General features: G+C 44.5%; 1 protein-coding gene across 1 annotated transcript in view; it reads right to left on the reverse strand.

Moving 5' to 3' along the window:
- Positions 1–13,999: 13,999 nt before the first annotated feature.
- The window catches only part of SLC17A9 (solute carrier family 17 member 9), a 35,875-nt gene continuing 24,672 nt past the window's right edge, over positions 14,000–25,202 (reverse strand). The window contains exons 6-13 of the mRNA XM_065414866.1: positions 25,042–25,138; positions 23,370–23,466; positions 20,439–20,526; positions 19,850–19,884; positions 17,828–17,943; positions 15,863–15,918; positions 14,285–14,314; positions 14,000–14,163 (exon numbers count right to left, since the gene is read on the reverse strand). Of these exons, the coding sequence (XP_065270938.1) occupies positions 14,000–14,163; positions 14,285–14,314; positions 15,863–15,918; positions 17,828–17,943; positions 19,850–19,884; positions 20,439–20,526; positions 23,370–23,466; positions 25,042–25,138 (683 nt within the window). The remainder of the gene's footprint in view (positions 14,164–14,284; positions 14,315–15,862; positions 15,919–17,827; positions 17,944–19,849; positions 19,885–20,438; positions 20,527–23,369; positions 23,467–25,041; positions 25,139–25,202) is intronic.

The raw sequence follows: 25,202 nt of genomic DNA on the forward strand, positions 1-25,202 counted from the left end.
AACCCTGGATTTCACAGCTCCCACTGTTGGGATATGACCCTTGTACTGCACAGCACCCATTAGAAGGACCTAATGTATGTGAGTCACATACTGCTCTCATTTGCTCCTATTCTGGGAAAGAGACAGAGAACCATCTGCCAGCTTGGAGATGAGCAAAGGGGTCTGGGACTGGCCTGCTGCTGCTCAGGCACAGAACAGAGCATTCTCTCTATAGAACACAGAATACTCCGTCTTGCTTTGAAGGTGGCATGGGTGATGCTGTCTAATAGGGATGAATGAACCTTAGTTACCTCTCTATGTCTCTCTCTCTCTCTGCTTCATTTTTCACCCTGTGTTTTCATTTGATACGTTTTCTCTCTCCCCTTCTCTGCTCCTTTTTTTAATAGTCACTCATGAGCAGAATGCAAAGCAGATAACATGCAAGTACGAGTCAAACTTTCAAACCCATAGCATTTGAGTGGGTCCAGAAATTTAATGATAGGAGTCCATAGAATCATAGGACTCTGAGAGGTCATCTAGTCCAGTCCACTACACTCATGGCAGTACTATTATCTAGACCATCCCTGACAGGTGTTTGTCTAACCTGCTCTTAAAAATCTCCAATGATGGAGATTCCACAACCTCCCTAGGCAATTTATTCCAGTGCTTAACCACCCTGACAGTTAGGAAGTTTTTCCTAATGTCCAACCTAAACCTCCTTTGCTGCAATTTAAGCCCATTGCTTCTTCCTCAGAGGTTAAAAAGAACAATTTTTCTCCCTCCTCCTTGTAACAACATTTTATGTACTTGAAAACTGTTATCATGTCCCCTCTCAGTCTTCTCTTCTCAAGACTAAACAAACCCAATTTTTTCAATTTTCCCTCAGGTCATGTTTTCTAGACCTTTAATCATTTTGGTTGCTCTTCTCTGGACTTTCTCCAATTTGTCCACATCTTTCCTGAAATGTGGCACCCAGAACTGGACACAATACTCCAGTTGAGGCCTAATCAGCACAGAGTAGAGCAGAAGAATTACTTCTCATGTCTTGCTTACAATACTCCTGCTAATACATCCCAGAATGATGTTCGCTTTTTTTGCAACAGCTCATATTTAGCTTGTGATCCACTATAACACCCAGATCCCTTTCCGCAATACTCCTTCCTAGGCAGCCATTTCCCGTTTTGTATGTGTGCAACTGATTGTTCCTTCCTAAGTGGAGTACTTTGCATTTGTCCTTATTGAATTTCATTCTATTTACTTCAGACCATTTCTCCCGTTTATCAAGATCATTTTGAATTTTAATCCTATCCTCCAAAGCACCTGCAACCCCTCCCAGCCTGGTATCATCCGCAAACTGTCTGTGCCATTATCTAAATCACTGATGAAGATATTGAACAGAACTGGACACAGAATCCCTGTGGTACTCCACTCGTTATGCCCTTCCAGCATGACTATGAACCACTGATAACTACTCTCTGGGAACGGTTTTCCAACCAGTTATGCACCCACCTTATAGTAGCTCCATCTAGGTTGTATTTCCCTAGTTTGTTTATGAGAAGGTCATGCAAGTCAGTATAAAAAACTTTACTAATGTCAAGATATACCACGTCTACTGCTTCCCCCTTATCCACAAGGCTTGTTACCCGTCAAAGAAAGTTTTCCCGCCTTTAGCAGTTTTGCAGGAGGAATCAGCATCTATCATTGGTTCAGCATCACTGTGGATTGTGTTTCTGTAACTTTTTCCAAACAAACAACAAAAAGTTCACAATAGTGAAAGTTAAGAATCATATTTCTACCTATCAAATAAACATTTCTGTAACAATTAAAGTTAGGGTCAAGCCTCAGAGTGCGGAGAGTTTGGAGGTGTTTACGTTGGAGATTTTAGTTTGGCTCATTATAGACATATGAACAAGCCAAAAGTTCTGATCTGGATCTGAACTCAAATTCCCCCACAGTTTAGTCATTAGATGTGCATCATTTGCAGTAAGCAATGAAGTGCACCTTTCATTTTGTACCCACAGTTGTTTGCAGGCACAAAATTAGAGGCAGAATGGAATCCCCTATTGAAAATTGTCCCCAAATGTCCAAATATTATTGAGAATCTGAATCTGCTCTCATTTACACTGGTGTAAATCAGGAGCAACCCCATGGAAATCAGTGTAGTTACATGGATGCCAGCAAGACCAGAATCACATCCACTTCTCTTACACCACCCTCTTCATTCTGCCTGTCATGAGCTCAGAAAGGCCAGCCTTAATGTGAACAAAGGTGTCTCAGATCACCCTCCTTACTGCTGTACTTGCCCTGCTTATAGATGTATGTAACATAAAATTGCTAGGTCTGAGATTTCATTCTGAGACCTCCCTGTTCTAGGTGACTCATGCAGTGGAAGCTGCAGGCTGCAAACCTTTTAAAAGTCTATTTGCACCCCGTCAAAATGAAATTAAAAAAAAAATCAGAGCAAAATAAATCACTTGGTTGTAAGTAACTGAAGACTGTGTCCCTGTCCCGCCTCACCTTCTCTGATCCTTGACTATATTCTTGCTTAGAGTTCTGTATGGTTATTCTTAGTTTTCTGTCCAGTAAATCTGGTATTAAAGGTGGTTATTCAACTGGAGAATGCAGATTTCACTAGTATTAAGTGGTTACGAGGAGTAATTGTGTTATGTTTTTGACCATTTTCACATAATCTTGGGTACGGAATCATTTTGACAATTCATCATTTGAAGTAAAATCCTGAAAAAGTCCATTTTTTAAAAAGTGGAGCTGCAATGTGTTGGCTCAGCACTTCACTGGTCAAGTTGAGCCTCATTGCTGCAAAGTAGGGCTCCCAAGAGGTTACGATCTTTTCCCTGAATTCTTGCTCAAGTTCTTTGTTCTGACACTGACCAGACAGAGCCTTTGAAAACCTCACTAGAAAATTAGCCCATGTTAGAAAATGACCTTGAGGAGTCGTGTTAACGAATATGTCAAACATGACTTTGCAATCACAGAATTGCCAACTTCAAAAGTTCAAACGTCATGAGCCAGCACACACCCCCCTTAAAGCTTTTGCTTAAAATTGGCTTAAAAATAGGAGATTAAAAAAATAATAATACATTTTGTGTCCTTTTTATTTGCCTTCTGCTGTTTGAGCCGTTAGGGGTCACAGTTTCAAGCTATTCTCCACAACCATCACTGCCAGAAACTGATCGAGGGGGCCTAATTCCTATACCCTCCTGCTCAAAGCCTGGTGAGAAGATTGCCCAGGGCTGCCCCAGACACATCTCTCATGCCAGAGGGCTCTCTGCACACCCTGCACACCCCAACAGGGGTCTCTGCACAGGTCCCAAACAGGCCAACACCTAGATGAGTGCAGGCCAGGGATCTACACTGGCCCTATCTCCCTGCTGGAAGGGTGCGGAGTGGTAGCAGCCATTGTTCCAGAATATGGATTGCACTAGTAGCCTGAGTGTTTGTGCAACCTCCCACCTGCCTTACTCTCCAGCCCCTCGTAGTGCGCCACTCAAAGGCCAGCTACTTACAGCAGGCTTTGTGCTTCATAGCACTAAGCCCATTTGGAAGGCGAACGTCTGGGTGTTCACTCGCCAGCTTCTATTAGGTCTGGTTGTTATTGGTCACCAAAAGTGAGGGGCAGGACAGTTCCACCTGTTTTAGAACCATCAGGCTCTGAATATTGCGATTTAGGGCCTCGTTCTGCTGCTATGGAAGCCAGTGGGATTTTGCAGTTGACATCCAGGGGAGCAGGCCCCGTGTACACTCATCAGGTACCGACTGACAATGAATGGATGAGGGATCTGGGAAGGTGACAGACTGGAGGTCCATTGGGAAGGAGTAGACAGGGAAGGTGTTGAGAGGGACCTGAACAGGGGGATGGAACAGCTGGGCATGGGGGTGGTCTATGAAGAGCCCGGAGGCAGTTAGAACCATATTTAAAATGGCCACCTAGCTGCATCCATTTTTATCAGACATCTGACTTTGTTTTGAGGAGCAAAATCACATGAAGGGGATTGCAGCAAAACTGCCCGGAACCGCACAGGATTCAGCTCAAGACCTGGGAACCATCGTGTCACTGGCACGGAGCTGGGATGATTCTCAGAGCAAGAAATAACGGCCTGTTTGACATGACTAGGGAATGCAGGATAAGCAACACTGTAGGGAGGCAAGCAAAGAATCAACGGCCTAAGGCAACACAATGTGTCAGGAGGAGAAAGCAGCAGTGCTGGAAGATTTGAAAGGCAGAATTTATGGGCATGATTTTCCTCCGATGTATACTGCTGCAAATCAAGAGTGACCACATTGAGGTCACTGGAGTTAGGTGGGGATAGGAGCAGCATCAGAAATAGCAGAATCGAGCTCTTTAGGGCAACCGGGCAGTCCATGGAACCCAATAGTTTTGAATGGGGAATTGTCACTCCTCACTGCAAAGGTGCACTGCTGGTACGGTTTGTTCTGATTAGTCTCGTGACAGGCCCCGAGCCAAGGATCATTTTTATGAAAGTCTTCACCTCACTCTAGCTCACGCATGCACACATGAGAGATTATAAATTAGTGGTTTTATAGGAAACTTGGTAGGGGAGAAAAAACATGAAAGGAAGTTAACAGCTGCAACGAGCCCAATGGTTTCACTGGAAAATCCCCTGTCAACTGCTAACTGTTTTCCATTAATGAGAATGCAGGATATGCTCTGGTAGGTTTACAATTCTTTGTATAAAATTCTTACACAATTTCAGATAATTGCAACACATGTACCATTCCACTCTCGCTCATGAAATTGGAATTATTTTTTCCTTGACAGCTGAAATTAAAAACAATTTATTAGAGAATAGTTAATGAAAAAGCACTGGGAGATTACGCAAAGTTTTGAGTTGAATGCCTAACAGGGGCTTGTCAGTAAATTGCCTTGGTGGCCAATTATGCAAAATGGGAGACAGAGGTTTGGGAAGGGATTCCAATGATTAGTTAAAGCTTTTCCAGCATTCGCTTGCACAATCAAACATAGATCATTACATTTTTTTGTAATCCTTTACAACAATATGGAGAGCTGAGTAAAATTTTTTAAAGCACTTAAGTAATGATTTAGGTGCTTAAAGCCCATTGGTTTTAATGGAATTTAGTATCTAAGTCACAGAGGCACTTAGGAAAGGAAACCCCATATACAAAGAGACAATATTTTAATGTTCGTGCTAAGGACGGTAAAATTTTCCATTCGTTTTTGGAATAAAAATTACCATGTACCCAATCCTGCAAAGTGATCTGAGTGGTCGGAGAGCTGTGCCCATGTGGAAGCTCATTGAAGTCTATTTCTTAAATATGATTTTTATTATTTGCATGTTGTATTATTATTTGCATTGTTATCTGCATGTTGCATTAATATATACTATTGTTATGATATCTCCTGCAGCTAACAGCCAAGATCAAGGCCCCATTGTCCTAGGAGCTGTACACACATATAGTAAGACACAGTCTCTGCCCTGAAGAGCTAACCATCTAAATAGATAAGACAGAAGAAGGGTTTGAGGGGAAACAGACTACAGAAAGAGAAAGTGATTTCCATGCACTGCCTGAATGGATCACATTGTAGGATCAGGGCCCATCTCTGTACATGGTCGTCAATCACTATAGGGATTAATTTTCCTTTTGGTACAGGGAAAAATATTCACTGGGATAAACAGCCCAGGCAAATGGCCTCTAATCAAAGTGATGATCTTGGTTTTCCTTCGTCAGCACCCAGAGAGAGCAGCCTTCACTGAGGACAAATGATTAAAAACAAAACATTCAAAAGGGGCAAGATGAATTTAAGCCAACAAACAAACACAGAGAAATAAGAAGATGAAATTCAAGCTGCCAGAAAGAATTTTGAGGCCCTTAGCTGCTTCCACCCCAGGTGTTAATGACAAAGCAGGCAAACTGAAAGACCTTTATAGACATCTTCATTATTGCAGTCAGGTTTGAAATGGAAAATTGCTTGACACACTGGTGCTGCAATGAATGGTGATAGTTTGCTTGGTATAGCGCTGGGTGTTAGCTGCCCTTTGCAGAGCCTGCCCCAAAGACCCTTGAAGTCAGTGGGTCCATTGATTCCAGTGGGCTATGGAGCACTTCCACTTTTTTTGAAGGAAATACATGTTCGATATCACAGAAACTAGGGGGTAGAAAGTGCTCTTTGATAGTCATGCCCCATCTCCTGCCAGGGCAGGCATTTTCCCTTATGTTTTGCTTACTATATGTTTAAATGTATTTAGTTATTTAGATTTATATAAACTGTAAGAAAAGAGCATCCGTCCAATGCTCTGTGGGCCTGTGCCAGGCATTTAACATGCCCTGGACAATTTACATATAAACAGACCCATCAGTTCCCCCAGAATCAGTTCAACTCCAACAACATAAATATAACTGCAATTAATGCACCCAGGCACACAACCTCCAGAGTCCCAACCCCACTACCCAGCCCTTATCCCCACGGCAAGAGCAAAAAGCTGGACTGGAATACTGACAAACTCAGACTCTTACAGCCCAGCGGAGGAAGGTAGTTGCAATGGCTAGGGGCTCGGACAGAGGACAGCCCTCTCTCTGATATGAATGAGGCTTAATGTGGTGGCAGTATGTCACCAGGAGAGAGGCAGTCTCTTAGGTTGGTCCCAGGACATTCAGAGCTTTTATAGCTCAAAATAGTGTAATTGATGGGATTTCACATCATTGTAGGCATGGTAACAAAAGACCCTAGCTTGGGGTCCCAAGCCTGGTGATGTTGCAAAGGAATTCAGGTTTTGCAAAACCACTTCTTCAGCACATTGCCTAAAGACACCAAGTTTCACGCTGCACTCCAGCTACAGGTAGGGGGAATAAAAAGACAAAAAGAGCAGCCGGTGGATTCTGTGATCCATCAGTTCCCCCAGAATCAGTTGAAGGCTATTTCCACCTCCATTAAAATTTATGTCTGTGCTTCTTTCTTGTATCATATCATTGTATAATTGCTGAACGTGCACATGAAAAGAGAAAGCAAATGATCATACATGAGGCCAAGCGAATGTGCCTCTGTTTATATGAATAAAGAGGTCAGAAACTTCAGCAAGAAGCATTCCTGTCAGTGTCTTGGACAGTCTGAACTGAGGAAACAACTTAACTCCCAATTGTACCATTGGTACCAGCCATTCAGAACCAAGTCAACAAGCTTGACGTGGATTGACACATCCCAAATCTAACAGGTCCCTCTGTTGGAATCTGTATGAAGCTATTAGGTAGGACGAGAGAGCATTCTTTACAGCACGCTCCCAGCTGATGGTGATCTGTCTATGGTGGGTAAAATACACCAGAACAACCCTAGTCTCCTACTCGGTCAGTGGTTAACATAGTAACTTTACACTTACAAATAAATGTAATTAGTGCCCACTTACTGCTATAACTCAAAATATGAATAATGAAGGATTAATATACAAGGAATATACTGTCCCAAGAGTCTTAGATATGCAGTAAAAGCTGGACAATTGTAACTAAGGGAAGTTCAGATTATAAATTATCAGTAATAATAAATTATTTGGATAATTGAATACCAAATTAAAGGGACACTATCAATCTATGTAGGCTAACAATGAGAACTTTCTTCAAGGAAGACAAATCCTATGCCGAAGTCCTAGTGGACAATGATGAACATACAGGGGACAGAATGTTACTTTGTTAAGAATTCAATTATCTTGTAAATAGCTTGAGTCTGTTTCAGTGTTAAGTTTTTGCTTTGTTGAGGAGCCCCTGTTTCTCCCCCTCAGCTATTAGAGCCTGATTTGCAAAAAGCTTAGATGTATAACTGCTTGCACAGAAATGTGTGTGTGCCTACTTTGTATATGCAGTTACCACGATTGCCTGCACAACTGGCCATTTGTGCACGCAAGTCCCTGATTTGCACATGCAGTCAAATGTCTTAACAGTGATAGTCTCTAACGTCTTTAAAGAAAAATAAATCCCTGCAGCCTTTAAATATTTTGAACTGATGGTTTTTTTCCCCCTGAAGAGGTTGATGTCCATTTTAAGTTAAACTGAAAGATGCAGGATTGTTTCATTTTAAGTCTGCACATCCAGTCCAAAGCTGGATATTGAGAATTACTGTCGCTGTGTGGCTAATGGAGCAATTCAGATTATTTAAATTTGACAATTTCAATTCCCCATCCCTAAAATGACCACACACTTTATTGTATTATTACATAGCTGTTGTGATTGGGCTTTTTTTTAATGAAAGTTAATACTTAGAAACAGAGATGAGAGTTATATTCCCGTTTAAAAGGACACCTATTGCTGATAAACACATTTGTAATACAGGTGTATATTTTCTATAGTATTTTGAGTCTGCTTTTGTTTATAATTATTCTAATAAATGAACAATATCACATGTCCCAAGGGTCTATGGAAGAATTGTCGACTAAACTGTCTTGAGAGTTCCAGTTCAGAAGTGCTAATTTATGACATCACAGAGATTCAACACCCCAATTTTAGTCTTTTCACTCCACTACTTCCCCTGCTGCCTCAGTTAAATTGTTTCAGGGTTCAGGACACATCAGCACCTCTTAATTTTTATGAGCCAATTATACTTCTATCCATCTGTATATAATGTCGCTTTTTAAAAAGCATATGTATAGAGCCAAGCTCCAGCATCTCCGCTCTACTCGACACTGCAATTCATGCAGCACCTGGCTGAAATATGCATTTCTTTAAGGAGAGGATATTATGCAGAGACATCATCAGCATCGCCAAGCCCAAGCGTTAGGCCACAAAAAATTAGGAGATTGGCTAAGCACGAAAAACGTTGGGTTTGTTTTATTTGCCGTTTGGTTTGAGCATGTAGGTGGCACTCGAGTCACATTTTCAAGCTTTTCTCCTCAACAGTGAGGGATAGAAACTCACTTAAAAAAAAAAAAAAAAATTAATGCAAGTTGAGATTCTCCCCTCCTCACACACCTCCGGGAGCTACAGCTTTAAGAAAATCACCAAATATCACCAGACAAAATCGTGAGAATTGGCATCACTGCATCATTCTAATCTAGCAAATGCTTTGGAATTCAAAGGACAGATTCCTAAAACTCCTGCAAGGTCTTCTCATTCCTCTCTCTAGTGACTGTTTCAATTTCTTAAGCTGACACCCCCCACCTCCACACCTTAGCACTCTGGTTAGCATGCTGAAAACCCCAGTATTCACCCTAGATGATAGTATGTGATAGGCTTTTTGTTTTGTGTCCAATCTTAATCTCCTTAATTAACATTTTGCTTTGGGGTGGGGAGGGGGGAGTGCCTTCAATGAGAAGTCCTTGCCCAAGTCCACTTTAAATTCTGGATCTACTCTTAAGAATTTTACTAGCATAGCTGTGTCAGTCGGAGGTGTGATTTTTACCGATAGAGCTATGATGGTAAAAACCCTAGTTGCAGACACAGTTATATTGGTACAACTGTCCTTATAGTTAGGCATCTAGTGGGATTTTCAAAGCATCTATCTACCTCTTTACCTTTGAAAATCTGGTCCTGAGAATGTAAATTAAGGCAGATGAGTCAGCTGAATAAATTGCTACTTTAATACTTAATCACATTACGTATCATTTGGCTCTGGCTCTCCCTTATTAGCCGTATCACGTTGCACCTATGTATTTAAATGAAAACAAGGCGTTGTTCAGCTGATTGGTTTCCTTTATTTTTGGCAGGTCTTTCTGACTGCAACAACCCTTGTCACACAAGCAAGGTTAGGCAAGATTTGCTCTTAAAAAAAAATACAGCCAGGTACAATGGTCTCAATCTCTTATCAAAATGCATAAAACACCTGGAAAAAAGCACCAGACGCGCGTCACATATATAAGATACCAGCCCGTGCTAGATTGACAGAGACAGATAACCAAGACTATGTACCAAAATGTTAGCTGCCAACGGGATTACAAAAGTAGGTGCAGCCAGCAGTGCTGCTTTGGTTTTTCTGGGCTTGACTTCACTGGAACAGGCGGACTGAGTTATTCCAGTAGCACTAGCCTGCAGTACGTCCACACTGCAATCGGACAGAGTGACTGCGGCGCGTGTAGACACATCTCAGGTAGCTTCGCTGCTATTGTGACTTGAGCTAACTTTGCTCTAGCTCGATCAAAGCAAGCTCAGGTAGGTCTACCTGTGCTGCAATCACACCTCCAATTGCAATGCGGATATACCCCCAGTGAGAGCAACTACACTGCAAAACCACACTCGAGCTTCATAGAGCAGGTGGGTTAGCAGCTGAGCTGTTGTGAGTTGGGTTCAGGGGTAACTTAACGGACTTACCGGTATGCTTGGTGGCCAGGGTCCTGGACAAGGTGTGGGGGGCAGCTGTGGGCCCCCGGAAGGGGCGGGACCTCAGGTGGAAGGGGCAGGGCTGGGGCCAGACTCCCCCAGCCAGTCCTTCAGCGTTGCCCAGCCCCCACCGCCGGTGGTGATTTAAAGGGCCAGGGGCTCCGGCCGCTGCTGGGAGCCCCGGGCCCTTTTAAATCGCTGGGCCCTGGGGCAGCTTCCCCTTTTGCTGGCCCCCCGCCATCAGCGGCCCTGCCGGTACGGTCGACTGTGTACCGGCTTTCTTACCGGTACACTGGACCAGACCCGCTTACTTTCACCTCTGGTTGGGTTGCTGCCATCCCCTGCATTAACAACTCAAGCATCAGCAGCACTCAAACTTCAACCCACTACTCTTGACCAACCAGCTAGCTCAAACTTAAAAGCACTGCTTATCTTGAGCTAGAGATTTTTGTGTGTGGACAGGAGTCGGGTTAGATGCACAACTCAAGTTACACCTTGAGCTAACGGCTAGGGTGACCAGATTGTCCCGATTTTATAGCAACAGTCCCAATAGTCAGGGATTTTTCTTATATAGGCGCCTGTTACCCCCCACCCCATCCCAATTTTTCACACTTCTATCTGGTCACCCTGCTAACGGCAGTGAAGACAAGCCCTTTGTGTTTTCTTTTTTAAGGTCTCGGCTTAAGAATCTCCTGCAGCTAGGAAGGGTTTATCGACATGCAGGTTTGCACTGGTATGAATGTGATTTTAAACTGATTTAGTTAAACCAGTGCCAAAGGCTGTGTGTTTCAGTTTAAACCAGGCTTGTTTCAATTAATGCAAATAGCTTGGGAGCAGGTTTAACCTAAACTGAAATAAGCCACTCTTACACTGAAATGAGTGTAGAAAACACAGGAGTTTGCACCAGTTTAACTAATTTGTGTGCAAATTTGTATGTGAGCACCCCCAATTTTCTTATAAACCTTGTCACATCTTCCCAGTTCCACCACTCCCTCTCTCTTATTAGTCAGTGGTCTCAACCTATTTCCCATTGTGGGCCACATCCAATACTACCTGTATGGCCCTGGGGATGTCACATAGGCGCAGCTGTGTGCTGATTGGGACTCAAGTGGCCCACGGGTCGCAGGTTGAGAACCACTGCTCTAAGTAGATAATCCCTGACACCACTTTTTTACTTAAATATAGACTCACGGTCCATCAAGGGCCAGTTTCAGCTCTGGATTCTGACCAGTGGAATTCCTGATTGACTTCAAATAAAACAAAAAATGTGAAGTTCTCCTTGTTAAAACTCTGAACAGCACCATCATCTGGATTCCTCTTGAATGCTGCAGGACTCAGGGTGACCAGTTCTGTCATCACGGACAGGTCCAACAATCGGTAGGCTCTGTGGTTTCCTGCATCATTTTCACCAATATGGTGTGTGGCTGATGGAGGGAAATGTGAACCCAAAGACATAGCCTTGCGTTCTCTTCTGCAAGTCCTGTTTATAGCATCTACGCTTTCATCTTCCTGACAGTTTTAAAACACTTCCAGCAGTGTCATCTGGTCACCGTCAGGATGTGGGGCAGTGAGCTGTAACTGCAAGTCCACCGCCGGCTACTAACAGAAAAAGCACACAAGGAGGAGAGTTCTGCTCATCTCTCTGGTCCCAGGCCACACGCATGCTGTAAACTCTTGTCACGCCATTGGACAGGATCACCACGATCTATTAATATCTCGGTATGCATCAAAGTTCAGCGCATATTAGTAGAGCTCATTAGCACCTCTGCAGTTAAAAGGTCCGTCAATATTTTTATTATGAACCTGTGCACTCAGAAGTTTATGACTTCGTTGTAAATATGTTCTGAGCTGAAATTTGGCACCAAAAAAAAAAAAAAAGGAGGGGGGGACAAATTTTCAAAGAATCTGGGCATTAAATCTGAGCCTGCAAATTTCACACCCACAACTTTTTGGTGAGTGTGGGTTTGGCAGCAGGTGTAAATTGCTATGTCTCCACTATGCACCAACAATAATTTACATCAGTTTAGGGCCTGGCCCTGAAATGCCCTAAGCCATGCTGCAAACTGATTCATATGTCGTGGCAACCATCTGCCTCAACGGACGACGGCATAAGTGCCAAAGCAGATCAGTTGCTAGGTGTCATGAGACAGCATCGTGAGTGGCTAATTCTCGAGCAACAGTCCTTGCCATGGACTGGAGCACAGAACTGAAGCTTAAAACCAAGATGCCAGGTTGAGGCCCCTTTGAAAATTTGTCCCCTGCTCATTCGCTCCACAAGTACAATTTTTTAAAACACAAATGCTGAACACAACCAAACAGATTTTGCATAAGCTATAAGAATGGGGGCAGGGAGAAGACGTTTTATGATTTTACATGAACCTCCATATTTAAAATAAGCCCTAACAAAATAAAATTGCAGGCTGTTAAATCCTTCCTTTCACGGAACGCTCATGGATTGCAGCGAGAGGTCCACACGAGACAGCTTGCAGAATCACCTCTTTAGAGCATAAAGTGGACTAAGCCTTTTTGGTATTTAAAGTCAAAAATTATAAATAACTTAACACAATCAGGCTCCAAAGCATGTGTTGCAGCGGCATGGTAACTCCTTTGGTGAGCATTCAGCAGTATGGATCCATAACACAGAAACAAGCCCTATAATTAATGTAAATACATAACACGCATTTTTCAGGCTCTTTCGAATGTCTCCTGCATTCCTTTCAATGCATACTGGGAACAGACCTAGTAAAGCAGAAAACACTTGATATTATGGATCCATAGTGCAGAATGTGAGCCACCCTTCATATACATTCACAGTATATGGCAAAACAACTCTGAACCCATTCCTTTGTACACCCTGATTGTACCTGTTATATATATGGCAATACTGAGGCACAAAAGGGCAAGTTAAGGACAGTCCTTGGTATTATTAAGTTCATTTAGTGTTGATGAAAAGAACTGATTGACAGCCCTGGAGAGGGGAGTGATCTTCTCAGCCACAGAACAGGTAGAACATGGACACCTGCAATGCCTGCTCAGATGTCTCATCTCTGTCCCGGAGGGAGCATCTCTCAGGATGAAAGAGGAGTTCACTCTCTATGAGCCGTTCAGTCCTTGGCATCTCTGCCGAGACTCTCAGCTAAGGTACCATTTAGTGTCATCTGGGATGGCATTTCCTGCACTAGGAACTTGACTGGAGGTACCAACTGATTTCACATAGGCCATGAGCTGCTTCATTCAGGCACTAGTGAATTCAAATTCAAACTGCGACAAAGAGTCCTGTGGCACCTTATAGACTAACAGACGTATTGGAGCATAAGCTTTCATGGGTGAATACCCACTTCATCCGACGACGTGGGTATTCACCCACGAAAGCTTATGCTCCAATACGTCTGTTAGTCTATAAGGTGCCACAGGACTCTTTGCCGCTTTTATAGATCCAGACTAACACGGCTACCCCTCTGCTACAAATTCAAACTGGTGACCTAGAGCTGAAAGGCTCTATAACTCATCAGCCATCCCCTGAGCAAAGTTTTAACTCTGGATTTCCTCCCTCCTCTGGGTTTAGTTCAGGCCCGTAATATTCTCTCAATAGATTTTTTTCTATTTAAATTCTACAAAATAATAATATTCTCTTCTGCAAACAACCACTTGCACAACAGCTATCAATAGAAATTACAGTCCTAAACCCTTCAACAGATTTCATTTGCTGAACTCATCTTTACAGCGACTATAGATCTATGTATGCAGAGTCTGTGTCCATCCTTTGGGCCCCTCCAAAGATCAAGAATGTACAGAGCCCCAGGGCATTAACTGTAGCCACAAGGTTGAAAACAGAAACCCAAGAACCAGTGGTTTCAATCAGAAGACCGGCTAAATACACACAAACGACACCTGTGTACAGAGAGAGAGAGCAGAAATGAATCAAATAGAACTTGGCCAGGGCCTCGCCCTGTAATGTCAGCTCAGCCGGAGGATCCCCCAAATGAGGGACAATTCCAGGAAAATCCCTTACCTAATAGGGCTCCACCTGTATTTCCAATGCCTGTAAAGAGAAGAAGGAAACCACTGCATCACACCAATTTGCACACGATGCTTCTAACCATAAGCTACTTGCTAGGAATCTGGAAATTTCAACACTCACATGCGCCCTTTCGATAGCCTGACTCCTGTGTGTGCACAAGCCTTAGACTCGTTAAAGGGCATGCACGTGCAATTATTTGCACCTGCCGAGGGCAGGTGAAAGCACATGAATAAGCACAGGGAGAGGCTGAGGGTTGACAATCTAGCTCTGAATGTGTCCAGTGCTACTCCCAAGACTTTTCACTCGCTTTGGGTTCGCTCGTGCTGGTTAGACACAGCCCCACTGCGTGGGTGTCAGGGTAGAGCTGCAGCTCCCCACGGGGTAGAACGAGGGAGAGTTCTGGGAAGTAGACTTCCTCCCAGAGCTCACAGAAAGAGCTTATCCACTGCTACCCTTTCAGGCAGTCCAGCATATACTTTCCCTAAGGTGCACCTAAGTAGCTCAGCTGTCCAGTGTGTGGAGGGCAGGGTCCACCTCCTCCCCATCCCCCTTCAGGATGTCTTGCTCTCCCAGGGGGATGCAGAGACTGCACGCGAGTCTGGCTGCTGTGTAGGAGAGAGGACTCCTTGCACACTCCCTATGCACCCATAAAGCCACTCCGTTTCATAAGTAGGGCCCTACCAAATTCACGGCCAGGAAAAACGCGTCACAGACCGAGAAAACTGGTCTTTTGTGTGCTTGTACCCTATATTATACAGATTTCATGGGGGAGACCAGCGTTTCTCAAATTGGGGGTCCTGACCCAAAAGGGAGTTGCAGGGGGGGTCACAATGTTATTGTAGGGGAGGTTGTGGTAGTGCTACTCTTATTTCTGCGCTGCTGCTGGCGGCGGCGCTGCCTTCAGAGCTGGGCAGCCGGAGAGCGGCGGCTGCTGGCCGGGAGCCCAGCTCTGAAGGCAGTGCCCTGCCAGCAGCAGCGCAGAAGAAGGGGTGGAAATACCACGCCAGGCCATCCTTACTTCTGCGCTGCTGCTGGCAGCGGCTCTGCCTTCAGAGCTGGGCTCCCGGCCAGCAGCCGCCGCTCTTCAGTTGCCCAGCTCTGAAGGCAGCACCACCCAGCAGCAGCGCAGAAATAAGAGCAGCTGTACCACAATCCCCCCTACAATAACATTGTGACTCCCCACACACAACTCCTTTTTGGGTCAGGACCCCTACAGTTACACCACCGTGACATTTCAGATTTAAATAGCTGAAATCATGAAATTTACAATTTTTAAAATCCTATGACCATGAAATAGACCAAACTGGACCATGAATTTGGTAGGGCCCTATTTTCATAAGCACCCACAGCGCATTTGGGCACAATCTAGCCCTTTTTTAATTTCTCTCTGACATGCAGATGTCATGGATATTAGCAATCTCTACCTTCTGTTACATCTCTGCAACCTGCCTGGACTGAGCCATGTTCTGCCCTCAGCTACTTGTGTTTACATGTAGTTCCCTGGGAATTATTCCCCAGACATAGGTATATTTTCTGTGCAAATAAAAATTGTTAAAAATGCCCCCTTACCAAACAACAAGCCAGCACACGATGGAGCCAGATCCTGTACGTTGACTGAAATGCCACTATTCACAAAGAGAAGAGAAATTAAAGGCTTTTTATTTTTAAACAGGTTTTGACTGTTTTTCAGAATTTACACGAGATAAAGCATGCTGTTGTTCAATGAAGGGAACCAATCTGAACCAACCCCGTGGGGAGAAGAAGGAGGGAACTGAGAACCAAAATATGGTTGAAATTGAACCAAGATGGGAAAATAACTGAATGGAAGGACTTCAAAATAAGAAGCAAAGAGCTTCAGTATTAGCGGAAAAGTACAATAGATACAGTGGTGCTTAGACAGCTGTAGTTGCATTTATAAAGTGTTAGGTGGGGCCAGAATGAAATTTGAATTCTCTTTGGTGTGTCCATCATTAGCCTGCTAGAACGTGCCAGCTTCACTGTGGCAAGACTAAGACGCTTTCCCCTGCTAGACTAGGACTAGGTGTTGCTGTACCAGTTCAGACCCACTGGTCCATGAAGCCCAACATCCTGCAGTGATCAAAATCTGATGCTTCAATTAATAGCTTTTAAGGCAAGAAGGAACCATTAGATCATCTAGTCTATCCTCCTTCTGGGCTGAAGCCCCAAGCCCCAGCATCTCCCCCGGCCCCCCATGGGGCTCAAGCCCTGAGCCCTGATGACCCCCCTCCCCACAGCTGAAGCCAGGAGCTCTGCCACTCCACAGGGCATAAGCCCCAAACTTCTCCCCCCGACCCCAGCCCAGCGGTTGAAACCCAGAGCGTCCCCTTCCCTTCCCCTGCTGCTGGGCCCTGGAGTTTTTATATCATGTTGGGGGAGGGGGGGTAGAAAGAAAAAAGTTAAGAACCCCTGCATTACATCATCCTCCTGCATGTCACAGGCCGTAGAATATCACCCAGTTACTCCTGTATGGAATCCAATAACTTGTGTTTGACTAAAGCATGCCTTCCAGAAAGGCATCCCATCTTGAACTGAAGCCATCAAGAGATGGGGAATCTACCACTCCCCTTGGTAGTTAGTTCCAATGGTTAACAACCCTCACTGTTAAAAAAAAAAAAAAAAAAAAAAAAAATGCCTTATTTCTCATTTGAATTTGTCTGGCTTTAACTTCTAGCCATAAATGGTTCTTCTGCCTTTCTTTGCTTCTATGATAACTCAAATTTAGACGCAGAAAGAAAACCAAACAAACAGTTGTGCTAAAATTGGGAAGAAATCCCCAGTTCTAAGTGGACAATAAGACCGAAGTAAATAACAGTTTAAAAATCATGGGGTGAATTTGCCAATGACTTCGCTAGAGGCTGGCATATGTAGGAAGGTGCAGTGGAAGCTCTTCTCGTGCAAACCTCATAATGCATCTCAGACATGATCTGCAGCAACCTGGCTGCCCCCATCTGCTAAGTAGCGTATTCATCCATTATCCCCAGTCTGGCCCTGTGCTGGGCTGTTTCAAGACTAAGCTGAGATAGTGGGAAGGTGGTGAGAGAAATCCTTGAATTTGAATCGTGTCATATATTTAATATTTCCCAACAGTGGGTATTTACAAGGATTTAGCTGGCTGTCTTGAGTTACTGACACTTACAGTGCTCATGTTCTGGACCCTTCATCTTTATGTACAGTCATTGCTCAATAAAGCCTGGATAAATCCTCAAGCCTTCGATCTTAGATTAGAACTCTTCACATGTAACAAATAAAACATTGGTTCAAGTTGTCTGCTAGGTGTTTGACATAAACTGCCTCTATAAAGGCAGCATGGCCTATTGAACGGGGCACTAGGCTAAGCCTCAGAAAACCTGGGTTCTATTCTTGGCTCTCCCATTGGCCAGGTGGGTGACGTTGGGCAAGTCACTTAATCTCTTTGTGCCTCGGTTTCCCCAGTGGGGATAATGACATCTGCCTCCTGAAAAGTACTCTATCAGAGCTATGCATTACTCCTATGATGATTATTATTATTATTACCTGTGGTTAAAGGTCTGAAGTCCAATTGAGACAGATGCAAATACTATAGCTTTGCAAAAACTGGATGTCTGACCCATGCACAAGGCAAAAATGCTTGATACGCCTGATCCGATGACCTGAAGGAAAAAGAAAATTAATGACATCCGCAACAGATTCACAGCGAGTTGCAGTGAACAAAAGTAGCTCCTATTGCAGACGGGCTGTCCCTTTTTGAAATATGAAGGGCTCATGATGGTTCTGTACACAGAGCTGGGTGGTTCTTACGACTTGCTTTCCTCTGCATGGCACCTTCACTTTCCTAAGGCGACGGCCTATGGGCACAGACAAGTGCCCTTTTGTGAGGCGGAGGCAATGGAGCATGTTATAGAGCAGCATTTCCCAAATGATGGGTCCTGACCAGTGTTCCCTCTAATTTCTTACATCCATGTGCGGAATGAATTTTGTTATGTGCACCAATATGGAGGTGATGTGTGATACATCACCTTCATATTGGTGTAGATAACAAAATGAATGCGGTGGGGGTGGGGCCGAGGGGTTCAGAGTGTGGGAGTGGGGCTCAGGGCTGCAGCAGAGGGTTGGAGTGCAGGGAGTGTGTGGGCTCTGGGGGGAGGGGAGCTTCTCCGTGGGTGCTCAAATTTGCCGCCCCTGCAAATTTGCCGCCCTAGGCCTAGGCCTTGTCGGCCTAGGCGATAATACGCCGCTGCTTTGGGGTGAGGCCAGGGATGAGGGGTTTGGGCTGCAGGCTTCCCCAGCTCTCTCTCACCACAGCAGCTCGGGGCCGGGGAAGAGGCACCTCTCCCCGGCCACGGCAGCTCTGGGGAAGGTCCGTGCTGGGTCCTGCGGGGAGGGCTGCCTCTCCCCACTGCAGCCCTGAGCCCCTGTGTGGGGTTTAATAGGCAGCCGCGCAGCTTAGAGGGAACGTAGGTCCTGACCCACTAGTGCAGGGGTAGTCAATTACTTTTTGTCACGGTCCAAATTTCTTGGTCAATGGTATAGTCAAGGTCCAGCCTCCAGAGAAAATAATAATTAAAAAACCCCAACAATAATGATAATAAGTAAATGAAAAGATATCGGGGTCCGTTCAAAAGCGGTCCGGATTTGGCCCACGGTCCGCCTATTGACTACCCGTGCACTAGTGGGTCGTGGGAAGGGTCTAGATGGGTTGCCAGTCACTGCCCCCCCCATGCCACTTCCCCCCTCCCCGCATGCTCTTTTCTGCCTGGCCGGGGAAGTGGGCAGCAGCCTGGGGAGCGGGATCCAGGCAGCAGCAGTGCGGAGGAAGCAGCCGGAGCCAGTGAGCTGGCTGATAGCGACTGCGGCCTGGTCGTAGGGAGAGAAGGGCTGACTAGATGCAGCAGGGGGCAGAGCTGGGAGCATGAGAGCAAGGGGCTGGGGGGAGCTGAGCAGGGGTTTTGGCCACGCTAGTGAGGGGAGAGCAGGGGCTGAGAAGGGGACTGGGGAGCAGAAGGCTGAGAACAAACCCAGAATTGTTGTTGTACACTCACAGGATTTTAGAAATAGTCGTTTCTGTACATCTTTATATAACAGGGGCTCCCCATAAGAGACCAAACGCAGTTGGGGGGCCACCTTAGTAAAATGTTTGGGAGCCGCTGTTCTACAGAAGGGATGCGCTGCTCTCGCACGGGGATTTTATTCTTGTTCATTTTTTTGCTGTTTCCCTTCATCTAAAATCTGAAGAGTCATTCGGCGTGAAAGAACACGCTTGCTCTGCGGGGCTGACAAAAACCCTCCATATCGCTCACAAAATCGCCACTCCCAAGCAAACTGTTAAAATGTAATGGTTTGTCAAAGCCCAGTGAAAAGGTCAAGGCCTTTCTCTGTATCCTTCCCATGGACGCTGGTTACCAGCTATCTGCCTATCTATAAAAGCTCTTTTTTTGTAACCAAGATCATGAGTGAAGCTTCCCAAGAACTCGAATCTGATTTCCACTGTTAGACTAACATGCAAAATCGGCGCTAACAGATAACTGATGTTTCACTCACAGGCTTTCGTTTTCTTACCTGCATGAACTTACGAACGGTGATCGTTTTATAGCCTGAAAGGGAAAAGGAAGACAATTGGAGGTATTTAAACTAGACCCCTCTCAATGAAGCTGGGACTAATGTTTCAGTCTAGAAGAGTTCAACACCCATAGTTTGGGCTCATGTCAGGAGAGTGAGTATAAGGTAAACTTAACACACAGGGTCAGATTCTGTTCTCAGACAGGTGCTTACAACTCCCATACAAGACAAAAGATATGGCTATGCTATGAGGCTTTTAGCTGCTGTTTGTTGGCAGGAGAGAGCTCTCCTGCCAACAAAAAGCTTCCACCCCCCACGAGCGGCAGTGGCTTTGTCGACAAAGCGCTGTTCACACCGGCGCTTTTTGTCGGTAAAACTTTTGTTGACAAAATGACAAAAGTGTTGCCGATGAAGTGCCAGTGTAGACAAACCCAAAGGGCGTTACAAATATGTAGAGGCCAGTATTTATCCAAGTTCCAGGCCAGAAGCTCAGCTTCCCCTTTCTCCCACCAAACCCGTCTCCTCCCATCCAGTCTTTTCTTTGCATTCTGAAAAGACAGAGCGGATGAACAACCCAAGGATCTCTTACCCTGATTGATCAGGTGATCAGACAGGAATCCGCTAAACAAACTTGTTGGGATTGCAACCAGCCATGGCACTACGTTATACACCCAGCCCTGAAAGGGAGAAAAATCCTCACAGGAAAAGTGAAGAGAAGCAACGTTCACATCCTGCTAATAGAGCAGGGTTTGTTTGCAGCTAATGGATTTTATACTGCGGGGGCGTCCCATGGGACATTAGGGTTTACCCTTTCCTGGTGCTTTTGCTCACCTAACATAGGAGCTTTAAGACACATTCTTATAACACTCTGCCCAATGTGCTACAGCATTCTGGTGCATTCCAGGATGGGGCCTGAGGTCTGTAATGTACGTGCACACAAGGTGCAATATAAATAAGTGAATTGTTAAAGACCATAAAGTCTGACTGGCTTTACACCCATGACAGAGCGGCAGAAATTTCTCTCTACAGCAATAAGGAAGGATTAAAAGTGGCAGAGTTTACTGGCAAACAAGATTCTGCAGCACAGAGCCAATATGCAAACTGTGTATTCTATCCAGCCTAATGGGTCACCAGCAAAACTGCAGACTAAATTCAGACTCCAGCCGCTATATTATTAGCTAGCATTTCTATGCAGCTGAGGGAACACAGCTGGGTTTTCTGATGCCAGGGTTGAGCTTTCAAGAATGGTAAAGAGGAAAATCTTGCTTTGTCTTTTCAACTGAGAAAATGTGTTATGGATGTAACTGAAGACGACTAACGGAAACATTTTCAAAAGCACCGAAGTAATGTAGGAGTCTATATCCCACTGGCTTTCAGTGAGACAGAGTCAGATTTTCAGAGGTATTTAGGTGTCCAGTGGGATTTTCAAAAGCACCAAAAGAGGTTAAGCCCCTAACTGACTTCAATGGGTGTTAGGAACCTAACCTGTTCAGATGCTGTTGTCAACCTCACTAGGCACATATCTGCATTGTTAGGAACCTAAATACCTTTAAAAATCTAGCCCTTAGTCACGTTTGAAAAAGGAACTTAGGCTCCTAAATTGCATTGGCAGTTTGCAAAACGAGAGCCTGATTTTCAGAAGAGCGGAACACTTGCATCTCCCAATGATGCCAGCTGGAGCTGTTCTCGCTCAGCACCTCTAAGCTTGTGGCCCAAAATATACAAGAAAAACATAAGGGCATATAACAATGCCACATAGTTATTTTATAGGGTCCCTTTTCAAATCATAGCACACTTCACGGCCTGGGCCAAAGGTGCAGGATTCTCTTCATTGAATTGGACATTAGCAGAGGGAGAAAAACAACTCACCTGCAGCATGTATGTTTGGCCAGTAGGTGACATAGTTTTACCACATTAAGGATTGTCAACCCTTTCAATTTACATCGAATGAATCCACGTTTTATTAATATTTATGAAGCAGTGGCCAGATGCAGGAATATTATATAGAGCATCTTACATAAGGGCACAGGAATTAAATATGTAACAGATGGCTAAATTACCAAATCACCGCTACCCAAGCGTATTACAAGAGGTGCTGCAAATCTTGTTATAACAATATGTTTGCTGGTTTAATACATGATTTTAATATAAATATCAAGTATGTCATAAAGCCCCTCGTTAATGTAATAAATGTAAGGGGCTCTGGGAAATTCCAGAAACACACGACAGAGCCACCATAGAAAAGGCAATCTCGGGATTTCTGTGGGCAGAATGAATTGTAAAAATACAAGATCTCAGCCCGGAAGAATTTTAACCAAGTTTCAGAAAAACGGGCGATTTATTTGCGGAGAGAGGCCTTTCTTCAGAGCTTTGCAAATAAAAAATGTATATTAATTAGTAATTAAAATTTGTAGCATTGTAACAACTAACAATATCACGCCACTAAGCTCAGTTATGCCAGTACAGTAACAAAGCCCCGTGGTGGTTGTCTGAAATTGCTTGCAGCGATGAGCTCTGTGCCATCCTCACCCACACAACGGGGCAGCCTAGAGACCACACAGAACTCTGTGAGAAAGGGATTCATGACGGGGAGCTGCTGATTGGGGGGACAGAGCAGCATGTTGACACTACTGGAAAGGATCAGAGCAGGCAATGCTATTTCTTGGCACTGCTGGTGCATTTGGATAGTTAAACAATATGGCCAGATCCTGCAATCAGATCCCGTGATGTCAATGTGCAGGTGCAAGGGGGGGGGGGATTTGATGGCATGGATCAGGACCTATATTTGTAGCTTTGTTTTAGAAGGGACGTGTGGGAGGTACAAGTTTCTATTCCCCTATTATTAAATAGCTGGACTCCTGCATATATCAAGCATATACTCCCTGCTTGCCAACACCTTCACGTAAGAATCAGGGGTAAAGGCAACAGGCCACCACCATGTATACAGCACATCCATATGGGGCAGAAATCATTCCTCCTCCTTCCCCCTTCTCTCCCTCTCAGCAATGCTTGATCCCAAGAAAAAGCTTTTCTCCTATACTGACACCGTCTTCCTGACTCATCCAAAATCTGTGGCCCAGTTACCAGCTGTGTGTTTTGGGGGAGTTGCATTAGATCTCATGGGCTACAAAGGAGGCCTTGGACAGTGCAGGAGTGGCTTCTTCTCAAGAGCTTGACATTATGGAGCGACCGAGAGTGTTGCTCCCTGACATATTCTCAGAGGGGACCTTGCGGCAAGACGGGGCAAGCGACAAAATGTGAGTGAACCTGTCAGAACAATGCGGAAGGACTAGACCAATCAAAATCAAATGTGGGGGCGAAGGGAACTAAAATCAACCTCCTAGTGTTATTGGCTCAGATGCCGAAAGAACCGTTCTCTTCAGGCCTGATCCAGAGCCCGCTGAAGTCACTGCAAAGCTTCCCAATGTTAACGGGAGCTATGTAAACACACGGAAAATACTACAGCTGTTTGTTGGTACTGAGCTTTCAGAGTCTCTGCTTTGCTGTGGTGTCGGCCTACCTTAGACTCGGGAAAAGTGTCCTTAAAGAAAGTTGGCAACCAGGAGAGGAGGGTGAAAAACGTGCTGCCCGTAGAAAGCTGAGCTACTATGACAGCCCTGTAAATATACAATGGGAAAAAGAATCAATCAAGATCACACTGGATAACAAAAGAAGGGATTCTAGCTACCCACTACTTCAAGGCAGTGGTGTCAGGCATATAAATAAACCCTCTATAGCACTGAAGCCGCTTCCTGCGATTTATTGGAGATACCTAACCCCACCTGACTGCCAGAGCAAGAGGAGAGAGCAATGCACCAGCACATTCCCATGATGCTTTCACCATAGGCAGCTCTGCATGGGGCCTTGATATCTTGATATCTTGATAACTTATGATACAATCAGTGCTGATAACCGTCATACTCACGCATCTCAGTAGGAAAGATCCCATCAGCTCCTTACTTACAGCAGGACTTGTACCCTTCCTTGGGATTTTGTTTAGGTCCTGCTAAATGTCTGTCGGGCAAACATGTCCATTCAAGCCCAGATATTAGCGATAATAAGCAACTGATTTAATCTAGTATACTAGCTGGGGTGGTGTGGACATTGAAACAGTAACACAGGCGGTTTTGAACAGAACCATATCTGACAGGACACTGCAATGCAAGCGTACCAGGGAGAATTACTAGCTTCATGTTACGCCCACATTATAATTAATATAGCTTCATTCTTACCAGTGCATCCTCGGCACCCTTTCCAGAATACTGCCCATTTCCCCACCTATCACCTTACTGTCTTTAAAGCCATGGCCATTTTCCCTCAGATCTTGTCACTGTCTTTCCTTAAATGGCCACAAGGCAGATGTGTTGAGCAATACGAAAACATTCCCCTGCTCTGGGCTGAACAGTGTTAAATCCAGAACCCTAAACTAGGAGGATGTAATGTCTCCTGAGATAGTTTATTAAGTCAAAGTGACAATTAAAAGGGCATTTTTTGGTTGTCTCTCTCTGCAACGAGAGCAAAGATTACAGCACCCAGTGTCCTCTGAGCAACAAATGCAGGTTGGGGAAGTAATATCTTTTATTGGACCAAGTTCTGTTGGTGACAGTGATAAGCTTTCGAGTCACAGGTCTTGGAAAAACCTGAAGAAGAGCTCTGTGTAGTTCGAAAGCTTGTCTCTCTCACCAACAGAAGCTGGTCCAATAAAATATATTCCTGCCCCCACCTTGTCTCTCTAAATACAGAATGTGGCATTATGTCCTGGACTGTTTGAAGCACTGCTTGTAAAACAGAGCCACAGACAAATATAATTCACAGAGGATGGGATGGTGTAAAGAGACTCACCTGTAATAAGGTAATACCCTGCTAAATGATGATGATTAATTTACTGCCTAGTGATAAGCTCATTGGTGTAATGATTATTGTTTTGATTCGGATATTTACGTGGCAATGATTTGTAAACCTGTTAAAAATTCCTAAATAAATAAATAGATATTAAATAAAAATAGCAACCTTGGAAAGACCCACCATTCTGCCCCCGGCTGACCTAGTTTGGAAATGCATGGTGGTAGTTAACTCCAGGAGCAAGACACAAAGGCTTCAGAATGGAAGGATGGTGAAGCAACAAGAAAACCAGATTCTGCATGAGAGAGGTGCTGACATGCACAACACACATGGCCATGACATTTACTCACCAGATAGGGGCCTTTTTAAATAACTGCTTCCAGGGAACTTTGGTCTGTTTGGATAACGAGAGGCCCTTTGCTAAATGTTCTAAGCGAATGATGAGTTCTGCAGGGAAGAAATATATCAAATCAAAGCTATGTTTTCCAATAGTCTATACAGACACACTGGA

This window comes from Emys orbicularis, chromosome 12 (assembly GCF_028017835.1).
Source record: "Emys orbicularis isolate rEmyOrb1 chromosome 12, rEmyOrb1.hap1, whole genome shotgun sequence".
In the NCBI taxonomy this organism is placed as follows: Eukaryota; Metazoa; Chordata; order Testudines; family Emydidae; genus Emys; species Emys orbicularis.